This window comes from Austrofundulus limnaeus, unplaced genomic scaffold, assembly GCF_001266775.1.
Source record: "Austrofundulus limnaeus strain Quisiro unplaced genomic scaffold, Austrofundulus_limnaeus-1.0 Scaffold73, whole genome shotgun sequence".
NCBI lineage: Eukaryota > Metazoa > Chordata > Actinopteri > Cyprinodontiformes > Rivulidae > Austrofundulus > Austrofundulus limnaeus.
The window spans coordinates 468,346-490,834 of record NW_013952475.1 but is presented as its reverse complement, the minus strand read 5'-3'; the positions used below and the strand labels follow the sequence as shown (position 1 = coordinate 490,834).

The 22,489-nt window shown below is 38.7% G+C and overlaps 1 protein-coding gene across 3 annotated transcripts in view; it reads right to left on the bottom strand.

Moving 5' to 3' along the window:
• The window catches only part of camsap2a (calmodulin regulated spectrin-associated protein family, member 2a), a 45,249-nt gene that overhangs the window by 17,054 nt on the left and 5,706 nt on the right, over nucleotides 1-22,489 (bottom strand). For 2 of the 3 annotated variants that reach the window (XM_014010766.1, XM_014010768.1), the window contains exons 3-6: nucleotides 10,462-10,623; nucleotides 8,889-8,972; nucleotides 1,490-1,631; nucleotides 327-466 (exon numbers count right to left, since the gene is read on the bottom strand). In XM_014010766.1, coding sequence (XP_013866220.1) covers nucleotides 327-466; nucleotides 1,490-1,631; nucleotides 8,889-8,972; nucleotides 10,462-10,623 — 528 coding nt within the window. Of the gene's footprint in view, nucleotides 1-326; nucleotides 467-1,489; nucleotides 1,632-2,340; nucleotides 2,374-8,888; nucleotides 8,973-10,461; nucleotides 10,624-22,489 lie in introns of all 3 variants that reach the window. The other variant, XM_014010765.1, reaches the window with a different exon arrangement.

The window sequence follows — 22,489 nt, the reverse complement described above, 5'->3', positions numbered from 1 at the left end:
AGCCCCAACAGGCAGTCACCAGGCCAGGCCGGCACACACCCCAGCGCCCAGCCCCAGACCCCGGGAACCCAGACTCTCGCTATTCAGTCAGACTCTCTGACTGAATAGCGTTTATAAGAGTTTTACTCCATCCTGCACGAAAACTTGAACCCCTTTTTAGAAATAACCATCATCTAGAATTCCAATAAATCCCAAAATCCATATGCTGTTTTCAAAATATAAAAAAGCTCTAAAACTGGAATAGTTCAATCATCGAAGTCTCCTGAATTAAAAAAAGGAGGAAGGGCTTTATTCTAATGGAAAATATTTGTAGATTTGAATGGTACCTTGATGGTGGAGGAGGCGTAGAGCATATCCTCCAGGCTGAAGTGGCAGCAGCTGTTCAGGTTGTCCTTACAGAAGTCTTGTATGAGCTGCAGGTTGTAGAGTCGATCTGCCAGACTCATATTCTCCTTCAGACAGACATCTGGAGGGGCAGAGAGCCGTCAGGTGTCAGGGTGAACTTGTAGATTAAAGGGGCAATATTATATGTTTCTCTGGCATACATTTAAATACTATAACATAATAAAGTATCTATGTCACCTGTAGCTGTTATTAAAATGCTGTTTTTATGTTAAAATAGAAAATAAACTTATCTTCTCATCACTTCCTCTTCTAAACGCCTTAAAATTGGCCTCTGACTCTTTAAGAACCACCTTCCGCTTCTGTCTCACCCATTTTGGGGGAGGGGAGGTGTTCAYGCTCGCGAGGGTGGGGGGGTGGTGCTATGATACAGTTTACTTGGCATCTGAAAATACATTTCCTCAAAGGTACTGTATTTTGAATCTGAAAAGAGCTTCACTGAGTGAGAAGTAGTGGAGCTCAGCAGACAGTTTAAGTTTCACTTTCACTTTCACCCAAGAGTCTGCAGGAGTCATGGACGGGGTGTGTGGGGAGGGGGGAGGGGGCGCTCTGCCATGAGGAAGTTCAGCTTAAAGACACGTCCCAGGGGCATTCCTGGTCCCAAAAGGCGTTTCTGGTCCCCACCTGTCGTTTTGCTCCTTAGCATGGCTTCCTAAAAATGCTGCAGGACTTCTCAAACATGCATGAATGAGTCAAAGCAAGGCTTTGGGCATGTTTTTTATGAGAGTATAACATTATAACATGATATAAAACTCAAAAATATAAAACTCAAAAAAGTTGATTTTACATGATATTGCCCCTTTAATACTTTCCATGCTTATCATATTTTTTACTGTGCTGATGGCTATTGTGTTGAGAGTTTAACTGAGCTTTTTCCCCTCAGGATTTTCTCAGGTTAGGTAATTAACATGTAAATCTAAATACCCGATGTGCATTTATTCTACCTTTTAAATGCCTTATCTTTAGGAATCTGATGTGATCAAGTTACAACTACTGTTTGTGACTGAGCTTTGAGCTGCTAGGTAATCCATGTCTCTGAAATACTGTCTCTCATGACCTTGTGTACATTACGTCTTTGCTTCCTTACCATCCAGCGGTAGCACCTGAGGGCAGTAGAAGTGCAGCAGTGCACCCAGCGCCGAGCCGTCCGTGCTGTCTTTCAGCAGGTTGTCCACTGGGGGGATCCACGGAGTGGGCTGGGCGGAGGCCTGCTCTTTCCGATAGCGAGCCTGCGTGACAGATACAACAATAAACCTAAATACGTTGTGAAGAATGACCCAGCCTACATCTGCAGTCGCTGTTGGAGCGTGCTTATCTTGACGGTTCTTTTATTTCATTTGCTAAAATAGCTGCAGAACTAAGCACGTTTAATGAAGCGACGCCAACAACAGCTGTGCTTTCGCTAGATCTTTACAGTAGTGACGACCGCTCAGGGCACAGCGTGAATTCACAAGATTTACTMATGTATGAAGGTGATTAGTTGGCCCAGGAGCCTTGCAGCTTAAGCTGTAAATTGATTGAAGAAAAAGAAGGTCAGTAAGAGGAATAAAAATGTAAAACCTAAGTGAATAGTCTAAATGTTTTGGGATACTGTAATCTCATTTAATTTATTTAGCTCTGGTGATAGGTAAAAGAGATTCTGTAAAGGTTGACTTTAATTTTTTGAGTTTTAAAAGACATGGTTCAGCAATTAGTGAAGAAAAATGAAGAATAATCAAAAGATGTGTCATTTTTTTTGTTGTACACGAAAGCAAATGAATATGCCTTAGTGGTATTGTTAAGAAAAAAAGATGAAAAAAGGAATGAAGCCATGTTTATTATAGTGTGAAGCCACAGGTTGACAAGAAAATCCTACACAATTCTGAAAATCTTACAAAAAACAGGTAGGAGGAGGGGGAAACATCACCATGAACACAGATGAAAAAGCGGTTGACTTACAGGTACAAGCTTCATGTACCACTTGGTTGGAGACTGCAGCAGCACAGGAAAAAGGCACAACAAAGAAATGTGTTTTAGCGAGATTAGTTAGTGAAGTGATGGCAGAGAAAAGCACAATAACTGACACAAAAATGGAAAACAGCATAAAGTCTTTTTTTCCAGTTTATCTGCTGAAAATGTCTTCTCTTACTCTTTTCTTTCAACTGACATTTGGTTTCATTCAAAGACTATTAAAGCCAAATTTGAATTTTAAAGTGCCTGTGACATCAAATTTTTGTAATAAACATGAATGCATTGTTGGAAAGATAACATTCACATCTTAATGCAAAACTAATTTTGTGCCGCTGATACGAACCARTGTTCAGATATTTGCATGTGACGTAACATGAAGTGATGACAAAGGGGAATGTTTGCATGCAAACAGAGCGTTGCTACAATGGCTAACAACCCAGACTGTAGAGAAGAATTTGATGCTTCTTTAGATCAATTTGAGTCCTTATTAGAGAGAGAGATGAAGAGTCAGAGTTCAAATAATATTGTTTTAATGAACAAAGACTCTTGCTTAAAGAGTTCCCCCTTTTTGTCACTTCCTGTTTCATGTTGGCTGAGCCAAATTCAAAAGAAAGTATGCCAGTTATGTGACAAAATGGGTAAAATCATGTGTATTATATGTTTTCTTTGACTTTTTGAATTTGAAGGATATACGTCACAGGCACTTAAAAGTCAAACCGTCGGAGTGCATCCTGAGAAAAACAAACATAAAAGCCAGTTTGTTTTTTGCAGTTACCCAAAAAAAAGAAGAAATAAAAATGTCGAGATGAAAGAATGATCCAAACATTAATTTCAGAGCAAACAGTACGTGTTACCAAACCATCAACTCTCCATTGACAATAAAAGCTGCTTACAGAAGAAGTTTGCTTCAGTCAACAACTAATTCCTTTTTAACCCAAAGGCATCAAAGACCCAAAATGTACGTGTCATCCAAAGTGGCTGACAGGTCTTCAACTTCAAAGGGAAGCAGGGACTCGTTGGAWAAAGCTGGCGCTCTCTAATGAAAACTTTAAAAATAAACACAGGAAATACAAAAAGACTGATGGTAGCAAATTTTATTATTGTTGGACTTACCTGAATGGTATTTTTGAATGGACAGAGCTGATGCAATCAGAGGAACACATTTGATGTAATCTAATCAACAGTTTAGTAGTTAATCTGTTTTTAGCTACTTGCTGTTGATGAAATGGCCTCCCATTGCACACAGTGCAACTGTTTAATCTTCTAAGTAGGTGAAATCTTTTTTTCTTCCTTAGTAGGTGAAATCTTGGCTATCTGGCAATAAAGGTCATTTTATGAAGATTAAATAGATAATTCATTATTCCTCTACTACACTACAGAAATTAAGTGAAATGTTGCTTTGTATTCAATTCATTTATTGCTTTTTTTCACAGGAAGAAACACTGACTAATATGTAATAATATCTTGTAGGGCACTTCCTTTGCCTTATAAAATTTTCTGCAGTATATCGGAATCTTTCATTGTAGCTCCCAAGTTCTACATTAAAAAAGGTCAACATGAACTTTTTCTTTTATGTCATCCTGACTAAAATCTCTACAGCCTGCTGCCTTGAAAACTAGGCTTGAGGATATCAAGACTGTCTGCATCTAAAGTAATGATTTAGGATTTTGGGATTTAAAAAAAGGTTAAACTGTGTCCYTCCCAATCAACCCCCTGGGCAGAGGCAAGGCTCTAATCTATTATTTCCTTACAGCAGGGCAGGCACACATTTTAAGTGTTTAAACAAGCAGCCTACTCCAACTCTGCCTCTTCCTACCAAACTCCATCCTCTAAACTGGATTTGTCCTCATAGCTGCAGCTCAACTTTTACAACTTAAAAGGATTAGTCGCCCCCTTGTTCCTGTCCTGACTCTGCCTTTGCAGTCCCTTCCTCCATCTCTTCTGCTCCCTTCAACCCTACAAATAATGCATTAGGTTGAAAGAAAGTCACCGTTGCTCTGATGAGTCTTATCCTATGAGGGTATGCATTTCTCTGTCAGAGACAGAGGGTGTTTGCATGACTCATACTGCAGACATACAGCAAAAACAGAAGGGGGGGGGGGTGTGATGGAGGGATTGAGAAAGGATACACAAAAACTGCAGGAGATAGCAAAAAACAGCAGTGGGCTTTTATTTTTTATTTTTTGCATGTTTGTGCAGTTTTAGTGTTTCTTTGTTCTTTTGTTTGTTTTGTTCTCTTAAAAAACATCCATAAAAATTAATGCGGTTTTCCAGCAGGAAAATTATTACCAAGTCTGTCATTTATATTCAACATCCTGTTAACAAAATTCCTCTTTATAGTCATAAATAAAGCATTTTTTTAAATCTAAGGAAGGATTTGTGTTTTGTTTTGCAGTGGCAAAAGAGAAAAGAGTTCTAAAAGTTTACATTTTTTATCAAGTTGTTGCAGCTCAAACCATTTTCTTCAACGTTTATAAAATGTCTATTTTTTTAAACAAACCTATTTCARCAACTTAAAGTAGAAACACTGACACGGACATGTATCAACTTACTGTATCTGAAACTGTTAAACTGCACCATTCAGTGATTGTGACTTACATTTTATGTTAAGGGCCCAAACACGATCATAAAACACACAAATAGAATGTGAGAYGGCCAGAGGATCATGATGACATTACTGAGAGGCAAACTCTTTAGCTAAAACAAGTCAATGAGCACTCAGTCATGATGYTGCTGATTCATATTTGAGACACTCAGAGTCAGTTTGACGAGACAGCAAACCAACAAAGATTTATTATGGTGGAGAGTTTTCCAGTTTAATAGAAAAGAGTTTAAGCAGTTACAAAGTGTGTGTCCTCCTGTGTGTTGTCAGGGACAGCTGAGGCATGCAGTGCTGTGTCTGCACACTGACCGGTCAGATCAGCATCAAACTCTGCGCAGCCCTGGGACGAGGATGGAAACCACACAAAGTGCAATTCTGCTTTTCTGAAGGCAACAGTGTTGGGCTGTCATTTTAACTTTAGATAAACTGATAACTTTAAACACCTCTTTAACTTTAAAGAGTATAGTGTCACAATGTGAGAGACAGGCCAGTTCTCTGTGTGACAATTAAAGGGATCCCTGATTAATTGTAACATTAGACTTTATTTGATAAATGTTTATTTTAACTGTAAAATAAAGACTGTAAAAATACTGTAGGCTGATTAGTTTTAAAAATTTTAAACTAAATTTTAAAAAATATATTACATGGATGGGGCCGTTTTATTTACATGCAAAGCATTCTGGGTAAATGATGACGTCGATAGGTCATTGGTGCAAGGCTGCGGTTGCTATATCCACCCTGAAGATTAATCTTGGACAATATCTGATGATCGACTCTTAAATGAAACCAGAGAGCGTTGACAGAGAGGAGAAGGTAGAAATGACTCAGCCTGTAACTGAAAATATAAATGGAGGACAACAGAGCTGCTTCATGGAAGAAGAACCCCAGCTTAGCCTGTTAGCTTTAGCGTTAGACCCGACACTATCACCATATATATGAAGCTCAGCGCTACACATTCTCCTCTCGTCACTGAGGTCCTTTATCCACATGACAGAGAGGGGAACACAAAAATGGCTCAGGCTGCAACTGAAAATATGGATGGAGGACCTCAGTTTAGCTTGTTATTTTGTCGCACTAGCGCCTAGCTAATACATATAATGCAATACAGCGTCTGCGCTAAAGCTAACAGGCTAAGCTGGATTCTTCTTCCATGAAGCAGCTCTTTCTGGGAAGAGGCAGCATGTTCTCTAGATTGTTTTCAATTATAATTTTAGAATATTCCTAATTTTTCTTTGAAAAGCTTACACATGTGCAAATGTCAAATAAAACTTATAAAGATAGTAAAAGAACTCGTGTGCTTGACCTTCAAGGATCAATAAAAAAAAGTCACATAAATCCATCACTGAAAATCACTGATGGTGCATAATGTAGGATAGTAAAAGGGACACAGAAGCAAAGCATGAAGGATAAAAGTGAAGGTGAGTCCATAACTGACATTATCCATCTACTCCTCCACCTCCCTCAAACCTAACCTCCCCCTCATGATTTCTTTCTGTTGTGTTAGGAAGTGGCTGTAAAGACCATTCTGACCCTTCCTACTGCATCACTAATAAACAGAGCTTGATTATTAACACACATAACTCAGGAGCAAATATTCAGTACATCTACACACCGATGTATAATCCAATTTTTATTGCTGCAGAAAAATGAATTGCCACAATAAAGCTGCAATAAGAGACTGCAACATCTAATTAGAGGAGAGCAATAAAGACGGGAGCTTTTTTGCACCACTTTTTTTATTTTTTCAGGAAACTCGTCGATGCAGCTCAAATAAATTCTCAAAGTGTTCCTGCAACAAAGACAGACTTCAAATGTTTTAGTAAGCCAGTTTGAAGGAACAGAGTACTTCAATCCAGGGTATAAGATTATGGAATATTCTGAAGGATTATGTTAAAAATGCTAGATCAATGTGTATATTTAAGAGAATGATAAGGGTTAATTTGTTAGAAAAAATATGTAATGGTATAATGTATGAATTGTTGCTCAAGAAAGAGTTAAACCTTTATGTTTTTTCTTTTTTGTATGTTTTTTGTTTTTGTAAGTTAAAGGTTATTTTTGATTAATATTATTTATTTGAGAAAAAGGGGCTGATATAATGCGAATAATATTTTTTTCTTCTGCTACCTTTCATTTAATTTATGATTTGTATTTTTCTTGTATATTGAATTTATGTTGTTTTATAAAGAAAGGAATAAACTTAAAAATAATAATAAGTATAAAGTTTGAACACGGTAAATCCTTCATTCATCCTGCTACTCCATAGTCAAAACTGCCAAACCCAAATCTGATGAAAAAATAAAAAAATAAATAAACGAAATACTAACCATCTAACAATTCTCACGTCTCTTATTTGTGGGTGTTTGACAAAAAAATTGTATAGTTTGCTACTCTTACCGCCTGCTGAGACCCTGTCTTGTGCGTTGTGAGAAGAAAACCATTTTAAATTTTGCCAACAAGCTCCAATATCTCCCATCTTTTTTGCAGTGGAGCCTTTGAGCGCACAGTATGCTCCACCAAAACCACTGGAATCGTCTCGCACTGTCGCAGCTGCGTGGCCATAACTGCATCACTGTTCGTACTTTCAAGTCTTCCACCCCCTTCTTGTCACAACCCGCCATGATAGCAACCACGTGACCGCGCGTCTTCCAGTCGGCTGCCGATGAACCATGCTGGGCGCTTTAATGTCTGCATCAGAGGTGCCCAAGTGGGGCTTGTGGGCCAAAATTGGCCCGCCAAGCCATTTGATTTGRCCCACCGGTAGTTTTTAATTGCCTGTCATCCTCTGTAGAAACTCTGTATTTTCATGTACAATCATTACATCCAGTGGCCCAATGACTAAATAAGGGGCCTTAGCACAGATAGCTGACTTTGCTGCTGAATTATCTTAAGATTAAGTATAAAATACAAGAAACCAAAGAAGATATTTACATTAGATTTAAGCACACATGTAGATTTGAAAACTTTATAAGAGTACAAATACTCATATTTTACCAACATATGAAATGTCACATGAGCGTTTGTTACCCGAGCAAGCGTACGGATTAAAAACACAAACGAACAAAATGTGGGCCACTGCACTGACTCTTGGCTTAATCATAAAAAGTAAAAAAGACTTTGCTTAAGAAGCATATGCATTTCCTCTATTATATTACTGCAATTGGCCCGCAGCCCTTGTGTAGATTTTCATTTTGGCCCTCTCAGGAAATAAGTTTGAGCACCCCTGGTCTACATGTTTCTTGATGTATATATAGATCCTCATATGAGCGAACAAAGACACCGTACGGAGAATAATAACATGTAAATTAAATGTGGTATTTTGTCAGTTCATTTCTTTCCACCGGTGTTAATCCATTATTCAGCAGATAAGTGAATCATTTATTGGAGATGCAGTGACAAATAAACACAGAGGTAACACCAGGATTTCCCACGGCATTAAAAATAAGTGCTGATTCTAAAGTCACTTGCACAGCAGATGTGTAACTGCATGGTGAACCCTGAACGAGGGGTTCAACCTGCACTAAAACACTGCTTGTTTAATTAGACTGGATAGCGTCGATGCTCTGGTCAAGTCGCAGCTGAAGTGAGTGAAGTAGCTCAACTTGTCAGAGTAGATAACTGTTATGATGCTGAAGGTTTATTCATACTGCTTTTTTTTTCTAAATAATTCATTTAAGGGTGAAGTTGTCTTCAATGGACTTTGAGCTAAAAACAGCTTAAACTCTGCAGAGAAAGCTTGTTCCACATAAAGTGACACGGAGGTCTGGGAAATATAACTGTCAGTCATAGAAGAAAATGCTGCAGCAAATCCTTTATGTGGACTTGAGGATTTCATTTAGCTTACTCTTCCTGTCCATCACACTCGGGATGTTTGAAGTGTAAGTAATGCGTGAGCTGCTACAGCTGTGAGAGAGGAAAACAAAGTGAAAGCACCCACCCGAGGACCCCCAGTCTGCTCAGCGCTCTGTGTCTCCTTCTTCTTCTGCTCCTGAACCATGACGTCTTTCAGGTATTCATTTACCTGAATGGAAAGGTAAAGAAATAAACAAGCTGTCATTACCTTAGCTCCATGTAGCATTAGAGACTTATCCAATCACAGTCAGTTTTGTTTGTTTCTGCCAATTAATTGTCTTTTTAAAAAAGTACAGAATAGGGGTGCACTGATCACCCAACTTCAAAAAGTCCTGATCCTGATTAGATCCTAATTTTGGCCAATATTGATTTTTCAAATATCTGTGTTATAAGGTCACAATACACTTTTAATGTTCCTATCTTATTTTATTGAAACAAATTGAACAATACCCAACGACATAAACTTGTTTTAACTGGACATTAGGTAGTGCTCACAGCAGAGCAAACAGGGACAGCGGCTGGTTTTTAGACATTTGTGGTGGTAGATAAGCCGATCTTTTCCACTAAACTTATCTAAGTATCGGCCGATCTGCCGAAATTATTCATCGGTGCACCCCTTGTACAGAATCAAACCGTGCCAATGTGAAACACTAAATTTATTCCAGTTCTAATTAAAGCAGTGATGTTCAGCTGAGGAACACTGAGTGGAGCGAGCTGCGAAAATTGTGGCTTTTGGGAGTGAAGTGTTTTCCAACAGAGCCATCTGTCTGTCCAGTAGGAGACCGTGACCACACCTCCTCTGAGCCTTTGTCTGCTCTGAGTGTGTGCGAAGCTCAGAGCTGGCAGCAGCTCAGAGCTCCAAACTAGAGGAATGTAAACACACTCGATTCTGTTGTACTGTACATTACAGCAGCCRTCTGTGCATGCAGGCCATGTCAGGAACCACTTCCACATCATACTAAAACATATTTAAATAAAGCTAATAATGAAAGTAATTCTTAATTTGTACTTGTGTTTACTGTAACATGAAATTACATACAGAAATTAGAGGAATCTGGATGCTGCACCAACCCATTTATGGTTCATTCTTTGGTTTTTCCATTTCAAGATACGAATAATGTGGGGTTTTTTAACAGGAAAACAACAACAAAAAAAGTCAACATTTTTTATTTTCTTGGTTAAACCAAACCTTTATATTTTGTTAATGGACTATTTGGGACCTTGTGGCAGAACTGGAAATCATGGCCTGAACTTCTGGTGCATTACATTTTCACTTAGCAGTTTAGAAAGCCACTGCCAATGTCCTTAGGAATGGTTTCTATTACAGCAGCCACTATAAACCCTTGTTCTTTGGTGACTTCCGTCATTTTTGGTATCACTACACATTTAAAAATGTAGATATTAGATAAATGAAGCAAAAATTAAACACTGTGGATTTGTTATTACCGTAGTTTGATTCTACATTTTTACAACTAAAAACCAAAAACAACACGGTTGTTTTCTTTTCTTTTTTTTGAAAATTTTTTAATGGAAAACCCCAAAAAGGAACCACATGGATTTCGAACATCACATATTTCCATGAAACCTGAGTAAAAAGTGGTCTGACCTGATTTCATGCAGGTTAGAACCTGTTAAAAAACACATGCACCATTACGAACCCTGTTAATCCAGGTGGTCACTGCATCCTCTGTGTCATATGGTGTTCCTACTTCAGGGTTGACGGATGCATACTGATAAATGCAGGCCGTTACTTTCTCCACACTTATAGTCTCCACTGTGTACGCCATCATCAGTGTGTCAATCATTGCCAAGTGGGCACTCTGGTGGGAAAACACAAATGTAGAACAATTAGAAAGTGTCAATTCTGAGCTATGATGATCAATTTATTGCACTCCACATACAATATAGCCCTTGATACAATAGTGTTTCTTTTATTTTTAAACTCAATAGAATAATGAGGTTTACCCCAAAATGAAACAAGTAAAATAGCAAATGTAAGCATTTGCAGGTTTGAAATGAATTCACAGTGTGAAATCTAATTAGTGTAATGTTTAAACTCCTCTATATACAGTATAAATCTATCTGTAATTTGGAATCGAGGCAACAAAGTAACTGCATCTAATAACAGACTGCTGAGCTGTTTTCTTCTGGCCTTCATTTAGCCTGTCGAAACACTGCAAAACACAACCATCAAAACACACCACTAAATGCACACACACATCCTGTTATTAGATTCTAAAAAATAGCAACAAATCCTTCCACTGTCCCACAACAAAATAACCAAAACATCCGGCAACCCCGATATTAAAAAGGCCAAGAGTCAAACCCGAACCGTCAAGGGTTCTTCCTCATCTCATCTCCCCACTGTGTGTAATTTGAGGGTATTGATCTGATTCTACTCTGGTCTGATGAGATAAAATGACAACATGGAGAGTTAATCTTGTTAACTAAACCACAGACCCTCAGCCTCTAATTAGAGTGAATGGCAATAGGCTAATAATGTGTTGGTGGAAAGGTCAGAGAGAAATTACATGACCAGATTCAGGTGCTTCTGACACTATGATCATCCACATTTGGTATGGTAACGGCAGAGATTCAGCAGCTGTTTGGACAAAATGTTTTTGCCATTAGAGTTTAAGGATGAAAGACTGTTTCATTTTCGTTGAAAAAAATCTTAATTATCTTCCAAATGTATAAGCAAAGGAACAAAGAGCGTTGTTGAGACAGATGAAGACAATGATACAAAGACAATTCTAACTTCTGCTGTAGTAAAAAGGCAGCTTTTATAGACCCAGATTAGTCACACAACATGCAATTATGTCTGATAACTAACAGATGGTGCGTTTTTAGTATATTTGATCTGAAACAGCTTGAATCAATTCAAGTTACTTAATTATTATTATTGTTTGCATTTTTGACAATTGCTTAGGGCTGCCGTAAAGTTAGTTTGTGAGATTAAAACCTTAGTCTCAGTTAGGGTTGGGTGATACTGGCAAATATTAAAAACAAGATTAATTGTGGCATTTTGTAACGATTAATAGATGACAATTGCTCTTGCATGAAGCAGATGTTGTGGCCTTGGTCTGAATTTTCTAGCCCTCGTACTTTGGTTTATGGATGTGTTTCAGGTGAATATACAACTTCATAGGGTTAGGGTTAGTTGATATACGCAGCCTTCCACCATTGGGCTCCCATGCCCACCTTACAGTGATAGTGTATCACATTATTTCACCACCAAATAGCATTAATTACAAATAGGCAAATATTAATTGTTGACATCAAAAAGAAAAATAAGTAGGTCCTCTGGACGGGTTCTTCTTTAATGAAACGTTTCATCTCTCCTCTGAGACTTCTTCAGTCTGAGGTCTCAGGTGAACTCAGCCTAATCACTGCCTCCACATGGTGGACAAACAGGTTGGTAACATGCAAAAGAGGACCATAAGCCATACAATAGGTCGTTAGTGCATTGATTGGCTCTATTGTTTATAAAGGGTCATGTGCCCCATCACCTGACTATTGAGGCCCTGATTCAAACCTTTTACTCACAGAGGGCTGAGTCATATTTGCAATAACAGCGTTGTAGCAGGAGGACAACTAGACACGAAGGCCTCCACCTCTGTTTAATGGTGGATGTCTTTKCTTAATAAAAATGGCTTCCTTTAYTCCCCTCTCAAACCAACGTTCCTCTCTATCAAGGATGAGAACATCTTCATCCCTGAAAGAGTGACTGCTGACCTGTAGATGAGTGTAAACTGCAGAGTCCTGACCTGATGATGTTGTTCGTCTGTGCTGGCTCATTCTTTTGAACAGTGGCTGTTTTGTTTCTCCGTGTGGTCCACCATGTGGAGGCAGTGCTAATAAGGCTGAGTTCACCTGAAACTCATCAGACTGAAGAAGTCTCTCGGAGGAGAGACGAAACGTTTCATTAAAGAAGAACCCGTCCAGARGACCTACTTATTTTTCTTTTTGATTTTTCTACCTGGATTACTGAGATGCATCAGGACTTAAATATTGACAGTTTTTCTGATGATTAATTACACAAAGAACAATTTTTTCCCAAACCTAATCTCAATCCTTTGAAAGAACAATAAAAAATTGCTACATTTACAAATTGCTCATTTTTAGAGTTAAATTGTAAAATGCTGTACTGTGTAACGTTCATAGAAATTAACACTCAATGAGGAATCAGATGGTTTTGAGTACAAAGCTAACCATTAATAAAGTATATTTTATTAAAGATGAGCTAAGAGGAAGGTAGGGTGAACAGAAAAGACCTCACAGGCCAAAGAAAAGGTCCAGCCTTTCTCGTTACAAAAGATCTGGCATTTGGAATAAAGTTGTTTTATCGGTTACACCTCATGGCCTTACAGTTTCTAACCTTTAGGTTTTCTTTGCATGCATGTTTTCCTTCAACATTACTTAGCCTCATATTTGTGGATATACCCATACCTAGAATCTGCTGCACGTCTGTTGGTAGCAATACTTCAACTTGAGCATTCAGAGATTACAGTGCATCTACGTATATAGCTAAAAAATCGTACATTTTGCTGTTTTTCACACAGTACAAACTGATGGGTTTTTATTTTCAAGTGTCTTCTCTAGCTGTGAAACGTCATTCTTCTTTAGATAAACCCCGACGACTTTAAAAACCACATCATTGGTCGTATTTAGTTAATTTAATCACCATTTTAAAATAACTTGTCATGATCTGTGTTTATTTTCTTAGTTTTCCTAGTGTTTTCTATGTTCCCCAGTGTGTCCTTGCCCAGCTGCCCCTCATCACTCTGCTGATTACCCTTGTGTTTCTCTCCAGGTGTTTTCTGTTCCCTGATTAGTTTGCTGTGTATTTAAACCCTGTCCTGTCTCAGTCTGGTGTCGGATCATTGTTGATGGTTCCATGTGTTCCTCGTGCTCTGTTCCCCTCGTGCCTGTGACTCCCCATACTTGTAAGTTTGCTGCCAGCAGCCCTCCTTTAGTTATTTATAAATAAATTTTTGTTATATTTTTGAGCCTGCCTGCGCCCTGGATCTGTTCCTGTCCGAACCTCACATAACTAAGCTTTATTTGTCCATACAATGATGTGGAGACTTAAGTAACAGACAGACATTTTGGATTTTTCATTTAAATTGATTGCATTCATAAATCTCGTACAGATTTCTCAGGTGCGAAGAAGACGCTGCTTCACGGTCAATATCCTGTTTTCATTGTACGGCTACTTAGCTGGCTCTCAGGGGAAATAGGTGAGCACAGCTCATCTTTATTATGGTTTCATGGTGAAAAAAGCGAAAATGGAAATCCACCGTAGAAGCCCTACTTAACATTGCACAAAAGAACTGCAAATATGAGTCACAAAGACCTGCAAAAGACAGTCGATGGTGGATTTTCTTTCATGTGTATGAATATAAACATAAATCTCTACTCTCGGTTGTCTGAGCCACGTGTTGGGGCCTTACCTGTGTCATGTTATAAGAAAATCCACAGAAGCAACTACAGAGGGGAAGCTTTAGAAGGATCTATCAGTCCTCAGAATTAAAAAAAACTGACATATTTTGATGCAGAATGATTGGRTTGAGCAGGTGACAGACAAAACGTCACATCACATGTAGAAAAACCTTACTGGTCAGCTTAAGAGGATTATGAGTGATCAGCACAAACTTGTTTTCATTCAAACTGATTTTATGTGATAAAACCGTCAAACGGAAAGGCTTGCACTTCCACAGAAATACACACAAGGTAATTTTATACTTGCTTGAGGGTGATATAGTGATGAAATGCAGCTCGCTTTGAGCATTACAGCTCTCCTGTGAAGGCTCAGGTAGACTGAGTAACATGGACATGGAAAACTACTTAATGGCATCTCTCTCTGGTCTCTTCTTTTTTAGAGGTATGTGAGTGAAATGAATCTAAAAAGACAAACTCTGACAGAGATTTGAACTTTTCACGTGCACTTCTGCATTCATAGTTTTTAAATTTTAGTATATAAGGTCTAACTGGTAATTCAACATTTGTACCAAATCTTACAGTAATCATGTTAAGATATTTTATCTAAAACATGATGGTCCTCAGAAAAACTGAACAGGTTCAGTAAGTCAAACAGACAAAGCTGCTATTTTTTGGCACTAATAGAGTAACCTGCAGCTGCAACCTAAGTTTAGAACAATCTTTCAGGATATTAGAAGAGCATAACAAAAACAATAAAATGTTTTTATACTTTTACTAAATTTCTTTGGCTGTCTCTCAAAATGCTCACATCCACAATTTCACACACACAGACGTTTTTGATGTCTAGTGCCAACTGTGAGGTCTGGCATCAGCTGTGGGAGTGAATCATTTAAGCAACTTGCCTTCCCCACTCCATCCGCTGAAAAGCAAACTCCTAATTACACAGAAACCAAAAAAGCAAACCTTAAAACACTATCTGGGGACAGGTTCAGGGCTGCTGGCCAGTGCTGACAGATCCTGGTAATATCTCTGCACTGCAAGTCTTTACATCATATTTATATGATGTAAGATTAAAAAATAGGATCTAGTTTTTGAATAAAATAATATTTTTCCTGTGTACAAACAGAAATAAAATTCTCCTTTCCAATTTAAACTCCTTTAAATTTGAACTGCAAACAAAACTGTGCCAAGTCCTAAACTGTCCAATTTAGAAGTTTGTCCTTAAAATCTGTTGTTTATGGTGAAGAGAAATATTAATGTAAATTTGTATTTTGCAACAATGTTGAGCCATTTTCAATATTTAATAGCAGATCGAATCAAATAGAATCGAATTATGAACTAGATACCATAGCAGTAGCATATATGACCCCTGCACGTATGCAAAGCAGAACTCAGAACTCACCATAACAGATTTATTGTTTTGCGCGGGGGTCTGGGGGGTTGGGGAACTCATTTGTGGGCCTAATGGATAGCCCTTTCTTCAGAGCTAAATTAAAAATAAATTAATAATAATAATAAATATAATTATAATAATAATAATATCTGAAGCCCCTATGTTGAATAGTTTTTTGAGTTAAAAGAATTTTTGTACGTCCAGACACCCCTGTTTAGATGGGGCCCCCTCCTCAAATATGGGGTTTATCGTAAAACTGTTAGCTGGCGCAGTGTTGGTCGGACTCAACTACAGTCCTGCCAGATTTCATGTTGATCGGTGCAGTTGTTTCCATGCATCACTAAAAATAAATAAATAAATAAATAAATAAATAAATAAATAAATAAATAAAAAGTGTACAAACATAATATGACCTCCGCTTCGTGTGCGGGGGTCATCATAATTTATTTAGAACTTTATGAATTGATTTAGGGAATTGACCACCATACTCAACCCTACTCAGTATGTATTGTAAGACAAGATTAAAAAAACATTTTATAAGTATTTGGTGCATTTTTATAGGACAAAGAGTGCTGCTAAATCATGCCATTTAACAATGAATTTATTACTGTTGCATTAGTGTACTGTAATCCACAGCCTGCAGTACCTGCAGAGTGGAAGTCATTAGTCACAAGATCCCTGCTTTATATTCTAAAGACAGCTTTGCACACTATAATAGGCTTAATATAGGAAGAAAAAGTAATTTGCTTAATATGATCACAACAATATTTCTTCCAACCTGCTGTTGTATGTTCCGGTGTAGATAACACTTGCAGTATTAAAATGATCCTAAAAACAAATACTTCTTTGAGGGGCTTTAAAATAGCTGAAGGAATGTGCTTGAGTTACATCCCACATGCAGTCTGAGGAGAGTATACTGTATTTCTTCTAATGAACCAAAGACAACATGCATTAGATAAAAACATCCAAATGTTCAAGGCAGAAACCTGAAATATACCCTAATGGTAATCCAGTATAAAAAGATGCAGCTCTCAGGCGGTCACATGACATCATCTAACGTCCTTGTTGTTTATCCATCCATACTGAGCTGCCTGGGAGTCGCTGCTGACATTCTGCACAACATACCGACTGGCTGAGCCTGCTGAGGACAAAAAGTCTTTGGATGAGCATCCCTTCCTCTTCTTAAGGAAGCCAATTTGATTCAATTCAGTTTACACAGTATTTAAAGTCGATAAAGTGAGCTGAGAGACGTTTTGTGTCCTGTTTGGCACACACGCTCTCTGTACGTATATGTGAATGTGTGTGTGAGGAGGTGCATCTTTGTGTGAGATGTAGAGCCTTAGAAATACCATCTGCCTGCTTGGATGAATCCAGCGTTTCAGTGTTTTTTATTTATTTATTTATTTTATTCTCCTTCTCTCAGCCCGGTGGTGCTCACCGCTACTACAACCCCCCACAGCACACGCAGACAACCCGTAAGCGCAAACACACACCGAACATGCACGCTCGCAGTGCACGTGCAACATATGCAGACACAAGCCCCCATCCACCAACACACATACGCAACCCTCTGCCTGCTGGAGTGTAACCATGGAAACGAAGTGCCTGCCCAATAGGGGATGAGATGGAGGCAGCAAAAAAAGAGAGTGATAACGTAACAAAGAGGATGTATATTCTCTTTATTCATCCCTGCTAAACATGAGCTGATCGATCAGCATCATAGTCAAACTAATATTTGCCACACAAACGACTCAGTTTTATTTCAGCACTCATCTTTACAAAAAGTAACAGGCTGTCTTTTAAAACTAATCAATTTGAATCTTTTAAATCAATTATACAAAAGATATGCTATTTTAACTTGTTTTTAATTTATAACACTTATAAATGTTCCTTATTTAACAATGATATATGACTTATTTGATATGCACATAGTGTGTTTGGAGAGACGTCACAAATCAAGCATATTTGTCACGAGGACCTTCTATACATTATAATTCATATCAGCCTAACCTTAACAGCACATGACAAATAAGGGTGTAACAACACATTGATCTATATCGATATATATTAAATGGTTAATCAGGGGTTTCCCCAGAAAACCGGCTAAGCCCGGTGGTAGGGCCACTTTGGCAGTCCACCAACAGCCCCAAAAAATGTTAACGTTGACAAGAAATGTGAAAATATGACGTAATGTAATGTAATTATGTGTTATTGTAAAACATTTGTTTACAATAGTTAAACACCAACTATAGCGGGGATCACCAACCTGTTTTGAGGCAGAGAGCTACTTCAGGGGTACAGAGGAACACAAAGGAGTACTTGTTTGATATAAACAAATTTACATAGCTCACCTTTATAGTATTAATAACAATACATGTATTTGTGTATATACTGTATACTGTATACTCCTCATAAAAAGATCAATAATAATGGACAATGGTTGATATGATAAATTGTTATAATAAGTGATTACAACTCAGATCTGAGAGTTTCAGTTTTAAAACATTCTGGAGCTCTCTGTTTGACTCTAGCATGGCTGGAAGGGTGGATAGTTGTTTGTCTCTGTCTGTGTCCYTGTGATGGCCTGGAGACCTGTCCAGGTGTCCCTGTGATGGCCTGGAGACCTGTCCAGGTGTCCCTGTGATGGACTGGAGACCTGTCCAGGTGTCCCTGTGATGGACTGGAGACCTGTCCAGGTGTCCCTGTGATGGCCTGGAGACCTGTCCAGGTGTCCCCTGCTTTCACCCAAAGGCTACTGAGACAGGCTCCAGCTCCCACCCTAACTCTTATTAGGAAGGACAGAATGRATGTAGGATTTTTTACAGCATGAAACTGATATTTAAACATAAAACAGTATTTGGTTTTTGCTAATCTTATCAGTAACAAGTGAAATTCATTGTATTTTGCAAAAATATTTGACAGTTTTGTAGAAATTAACACATTTGGAATTTTCAATATACAATGTTTTTTTATTAAATACCAATTAATAGTTTTTAAAGAAACTATAAAATCTTCAAATCACATCCTCTTTGTACTAAACATCTTTGTAAAACCTCAGAAGAACTCCAATCCCTGTAAAATATTAGTAATGTAATAAAAAATAAAACTATAGAAAGAGACTTCACCAATCACTAAAAATAATGTGTTTTGCTGCTCTGTGAGGTAAAGCTATAATATCTGTGTCCTAAAGGGTTAATGTTCAGGGGAGGGAGGGGCTACTTATGTGAGTGGAGAGAGCCGAGCCGCAGCCCCGCTGCCTGCAGCCGGCTGGGACAGAGAGACRATGGAGGAGTGTTTTTCTGTGTGTCCAGTGAGTTGCAGCTGCCCCGTTTTTTCATATTGTTACACTCTAAAGAGATTTGAGATGACTATGGCTGCTTTTTTGCACACTGAGAGTCATTACAATAGCTTTTTAGCTTTACTAATTTAGCAGGTGCTCCGCGGTTCGACGTCCGCTCTGAGTGAACAAACAAAGCTAATAACCTGGCGGGGAGGCATGTAAAGCCTGGCGGTGGTGTGGTCGTTGTATAGCTGAGAATCATTCTTAACATATTTTCTGTGCGCCGACACATCTTGCACATCCGGGAGGGACTCAGAGTAGAGCCGCTGCTCCTCCACGTCGAGAGGAGCCAGTTGAGGTGGTTCATCTGGTTAGGATGCCTCCTGGACGCCTCCCTGGTGAGGTGTTCTGGTCACGTCCCACTGGGAGGAGGTCCAGAGGAAGACCCAGGACATGCTGGAGGGACTATGTTTCTCTGCTGGCCTGGGAACACCTTGGGATTCCCCCGGATGAGCTGGCCCAAGTGGCTGGGGAGAGGGAAGTCTGGGTCTCTTTGCTTAGGCTGCTGCCACCGCGACCCGACCCCGGATAAGCGGAAGAAAACGGACGGACGGATGACACACCTTGCAAGAATATCGCATGATGTTTATGAGGTGGCCAAAACTCAACATTAGATAATTTTAGTTTAAAACTCTGGTATGGAAGGCAGCAGCTAGGCCTTTTATTGTAAAGGTATTTGTATAAAATAAATGTACCTCCAGGTTCTCATTTGTATTGGTGTATTTTTATTCCTAAAACGGATTATTTATACGCCCAATTTCTGTAAAAAAATAAAATAAAAAACTAACTGCTCTAATTTTCAATAGTGATGTTAGATTCATAGCTTAAACCTGCAATGTTTGTGTAGCATCCAGTCAATATCAAGAAGGCATGATTTACTGATGGTTAAATTATTTATTGAAGCCATTTGTGTCATCAACCAACGTAAGAGCTAGACAAAACAAATAATACTTATAGGGTTCCTACAGCTTAAGGAAAGTTAAAACTAAGACTTAAGATGTTTTTATGCCACTTGAAATGAAATTTAAGACAAACTTCACAATAAAAAACAGCAACAATTTTACCTAAATGGTTATTTTAGAAAAAAACAACTAGCTGCGGCAAATAAAAAAAATGTTAAGAATTATTTTAATATCTGAGACAAATAATACGGAGCCCGCGAGGGGACACGGGGGGATTTTTTTTCCTTTTGCGTTCCCACACAATACCTTTGCGTTCCCTTGCGATACTTTTGCGTTCCCACGCAATATTGTTTTGTGTTCCCACGCAAAAGATTGTTTTGTATATGAACTGAAWTAAATCAGACTTTTATTTTGAAATATCYGGTTACCAAAACAGGATGTGTTGCCACAAGTTTGTGAAATTGATATTGATGTTGTGTGGCTGTGCTGTGTTAAAATATCGGCATATGACATACTTCCATGCGTGGTTGTGTGATATATTCATTCTGAAGCTGAATTAAAGCAGTAGGCTAACTCGCTAATGGTGAACATGTGAGTTTGCTAATAAACCGGCAGGCACAACAATGATAAACTACTTTTGCGAGGTAACGCAAAAGTATTGYGAGGTAAAGCAATACTAATGCGTGGGAACGCAAAAGAAAAAAAATCTCCCATGTCCCCTCGCGAGCTCCGTAAAATACAATCATCCTTCTTACAACTTAACATTTTTAAGACCTGTGAAAGATTGGTTTAAGACGTTTTAAAGCTAACTAAGGCCTTAGTTTTGGATTGATGAATTCAATGCCTTTTAAGACTTTTTAAGGATCCGCGGGAACCCTGTACTTAGAAACGTTTTCAMCATCCATTGATATGCATGGCTCATTATATTGAACATTTTTTCCATTAGTATAACCATAAACATTTCAAACAACTCAAATATAATAAAAATGGTTACAAACCTTGTTCCCCTATCGACTGAAGCTAAACTTGAGTTGTCTTTCAGCCTTTTCCGTGATTCTTTCTGCGTATTGCCATTAACTCCATTAAGTTTCACCTTCATCTACTTATTTGTGTCAAGCTACGTCACCGTACCATACTGCCAGTTTCAGAGGAAGTTATCAAAATAAAAGCATTTTATTTTAAAGGAAATTGTTATAAACATAATTAACTCTGTTGGTCTTTACGGTATGATTTAACAAAGCCATGTTAGAGAAACGTGAATATTGGAAATGTTTTATGAGGATAATTATGATTGCTTAGGTGCCCTTGAGCAAGACAATTACCTCTATCTAGCTGATCAGACTGTGGCGGACCGGGAGAAGTAAAAACAAACTAAAAGGCAACCACTGCTCCCCTCCTCTAACTAGCCTATTTCTGAGCTGACTTGCTTCAGTGATGCAACAAGGACATCTGAGCACTTTACAGAGATAAAACAATGTCATTAAAAATCCACACACAAGTCAGACGTGCAGGGATTCATCCATGTACAAAGATGTTATTAGGTCTTACGGTTTCACAAAGGCAACAGACTTGACTTTCTGCTGGTTTATAAGTTCACATTGTAAAGAAACTGGTGTGAAATTTCATCTGGATCTTTTACTGCGTATGTTAAGTCACACATCAAAGATGAGGACACACACAGAACTGGAAAAAACATCTGTGCTCAAGTGAGAGGTGATCTCAAAGGTAGCAAACAAAGGGCATTTCTTTCAGTCACCTCAGAGAGTGAACTTCAATGTAAGATTTCCCAACAGTTTTACGTCGGCTGCTACCTGGGCTCAAACCTGCCCTGAACACCGAACTCCAGCAGCCCYGCCGTCGGATTCATTGCACGCTGCTAGACTAACACGCTCAGACTGTGAGCCCACCTCCACACCTCTCCCCTGTTCCCTCCGAGCGCTTCGAGTGGAGGACGGAGCCAGCCATGCAGAATGTGCGTGGGCAACCGAGTGGGCGGTAATTGCGATTTGAATTTTTCCACGTGTAGAAATCCGTCACATGGCAGGAGACAGAGGGATGAGTGGGCAGAATAGTGACAAAAAAGAGGAGGAGGGGGAGGAAAAAAAACCCTGCTAAGCAAAATCACRTTTATCAACCCAGTGAAAATGTCAGGAAATATGGATATTCCATGCAGAGTTATGACACACGTCAGACATCATCAGCATCGGCCTCCTCTGCTTACTGACCCCTTTAGGCTGCAATAAACTAAAATTGCTTATTCTTTAAGTTAGCCTTCACACAAACTGCTGAGTTCCACAGCACGCTCAGCTAAACTGCCATGAAGCAGAATTTAACGACATTACTGGAGCAGCTCACAGTTGCAACTGCACATAGGTGCTCAGTCTGTTGTCCTTTATCAAACAAGCTTCAAAACAGTGATTTATACTAGAGCTGGGCGATATGATCAAAATTTTATATCACGGTATTTTCAACGTTTTCACCGGTTTCACGGTATTTGACGGTATTTTTCTTTTCATCACAGCTCATCTGATAATAAAATGTACAAAACCCTGCTTATTGAGTTTTTTTATTTTACTGTACCTCTGTCTGTGTCGCTGTTTCCTTCCTCT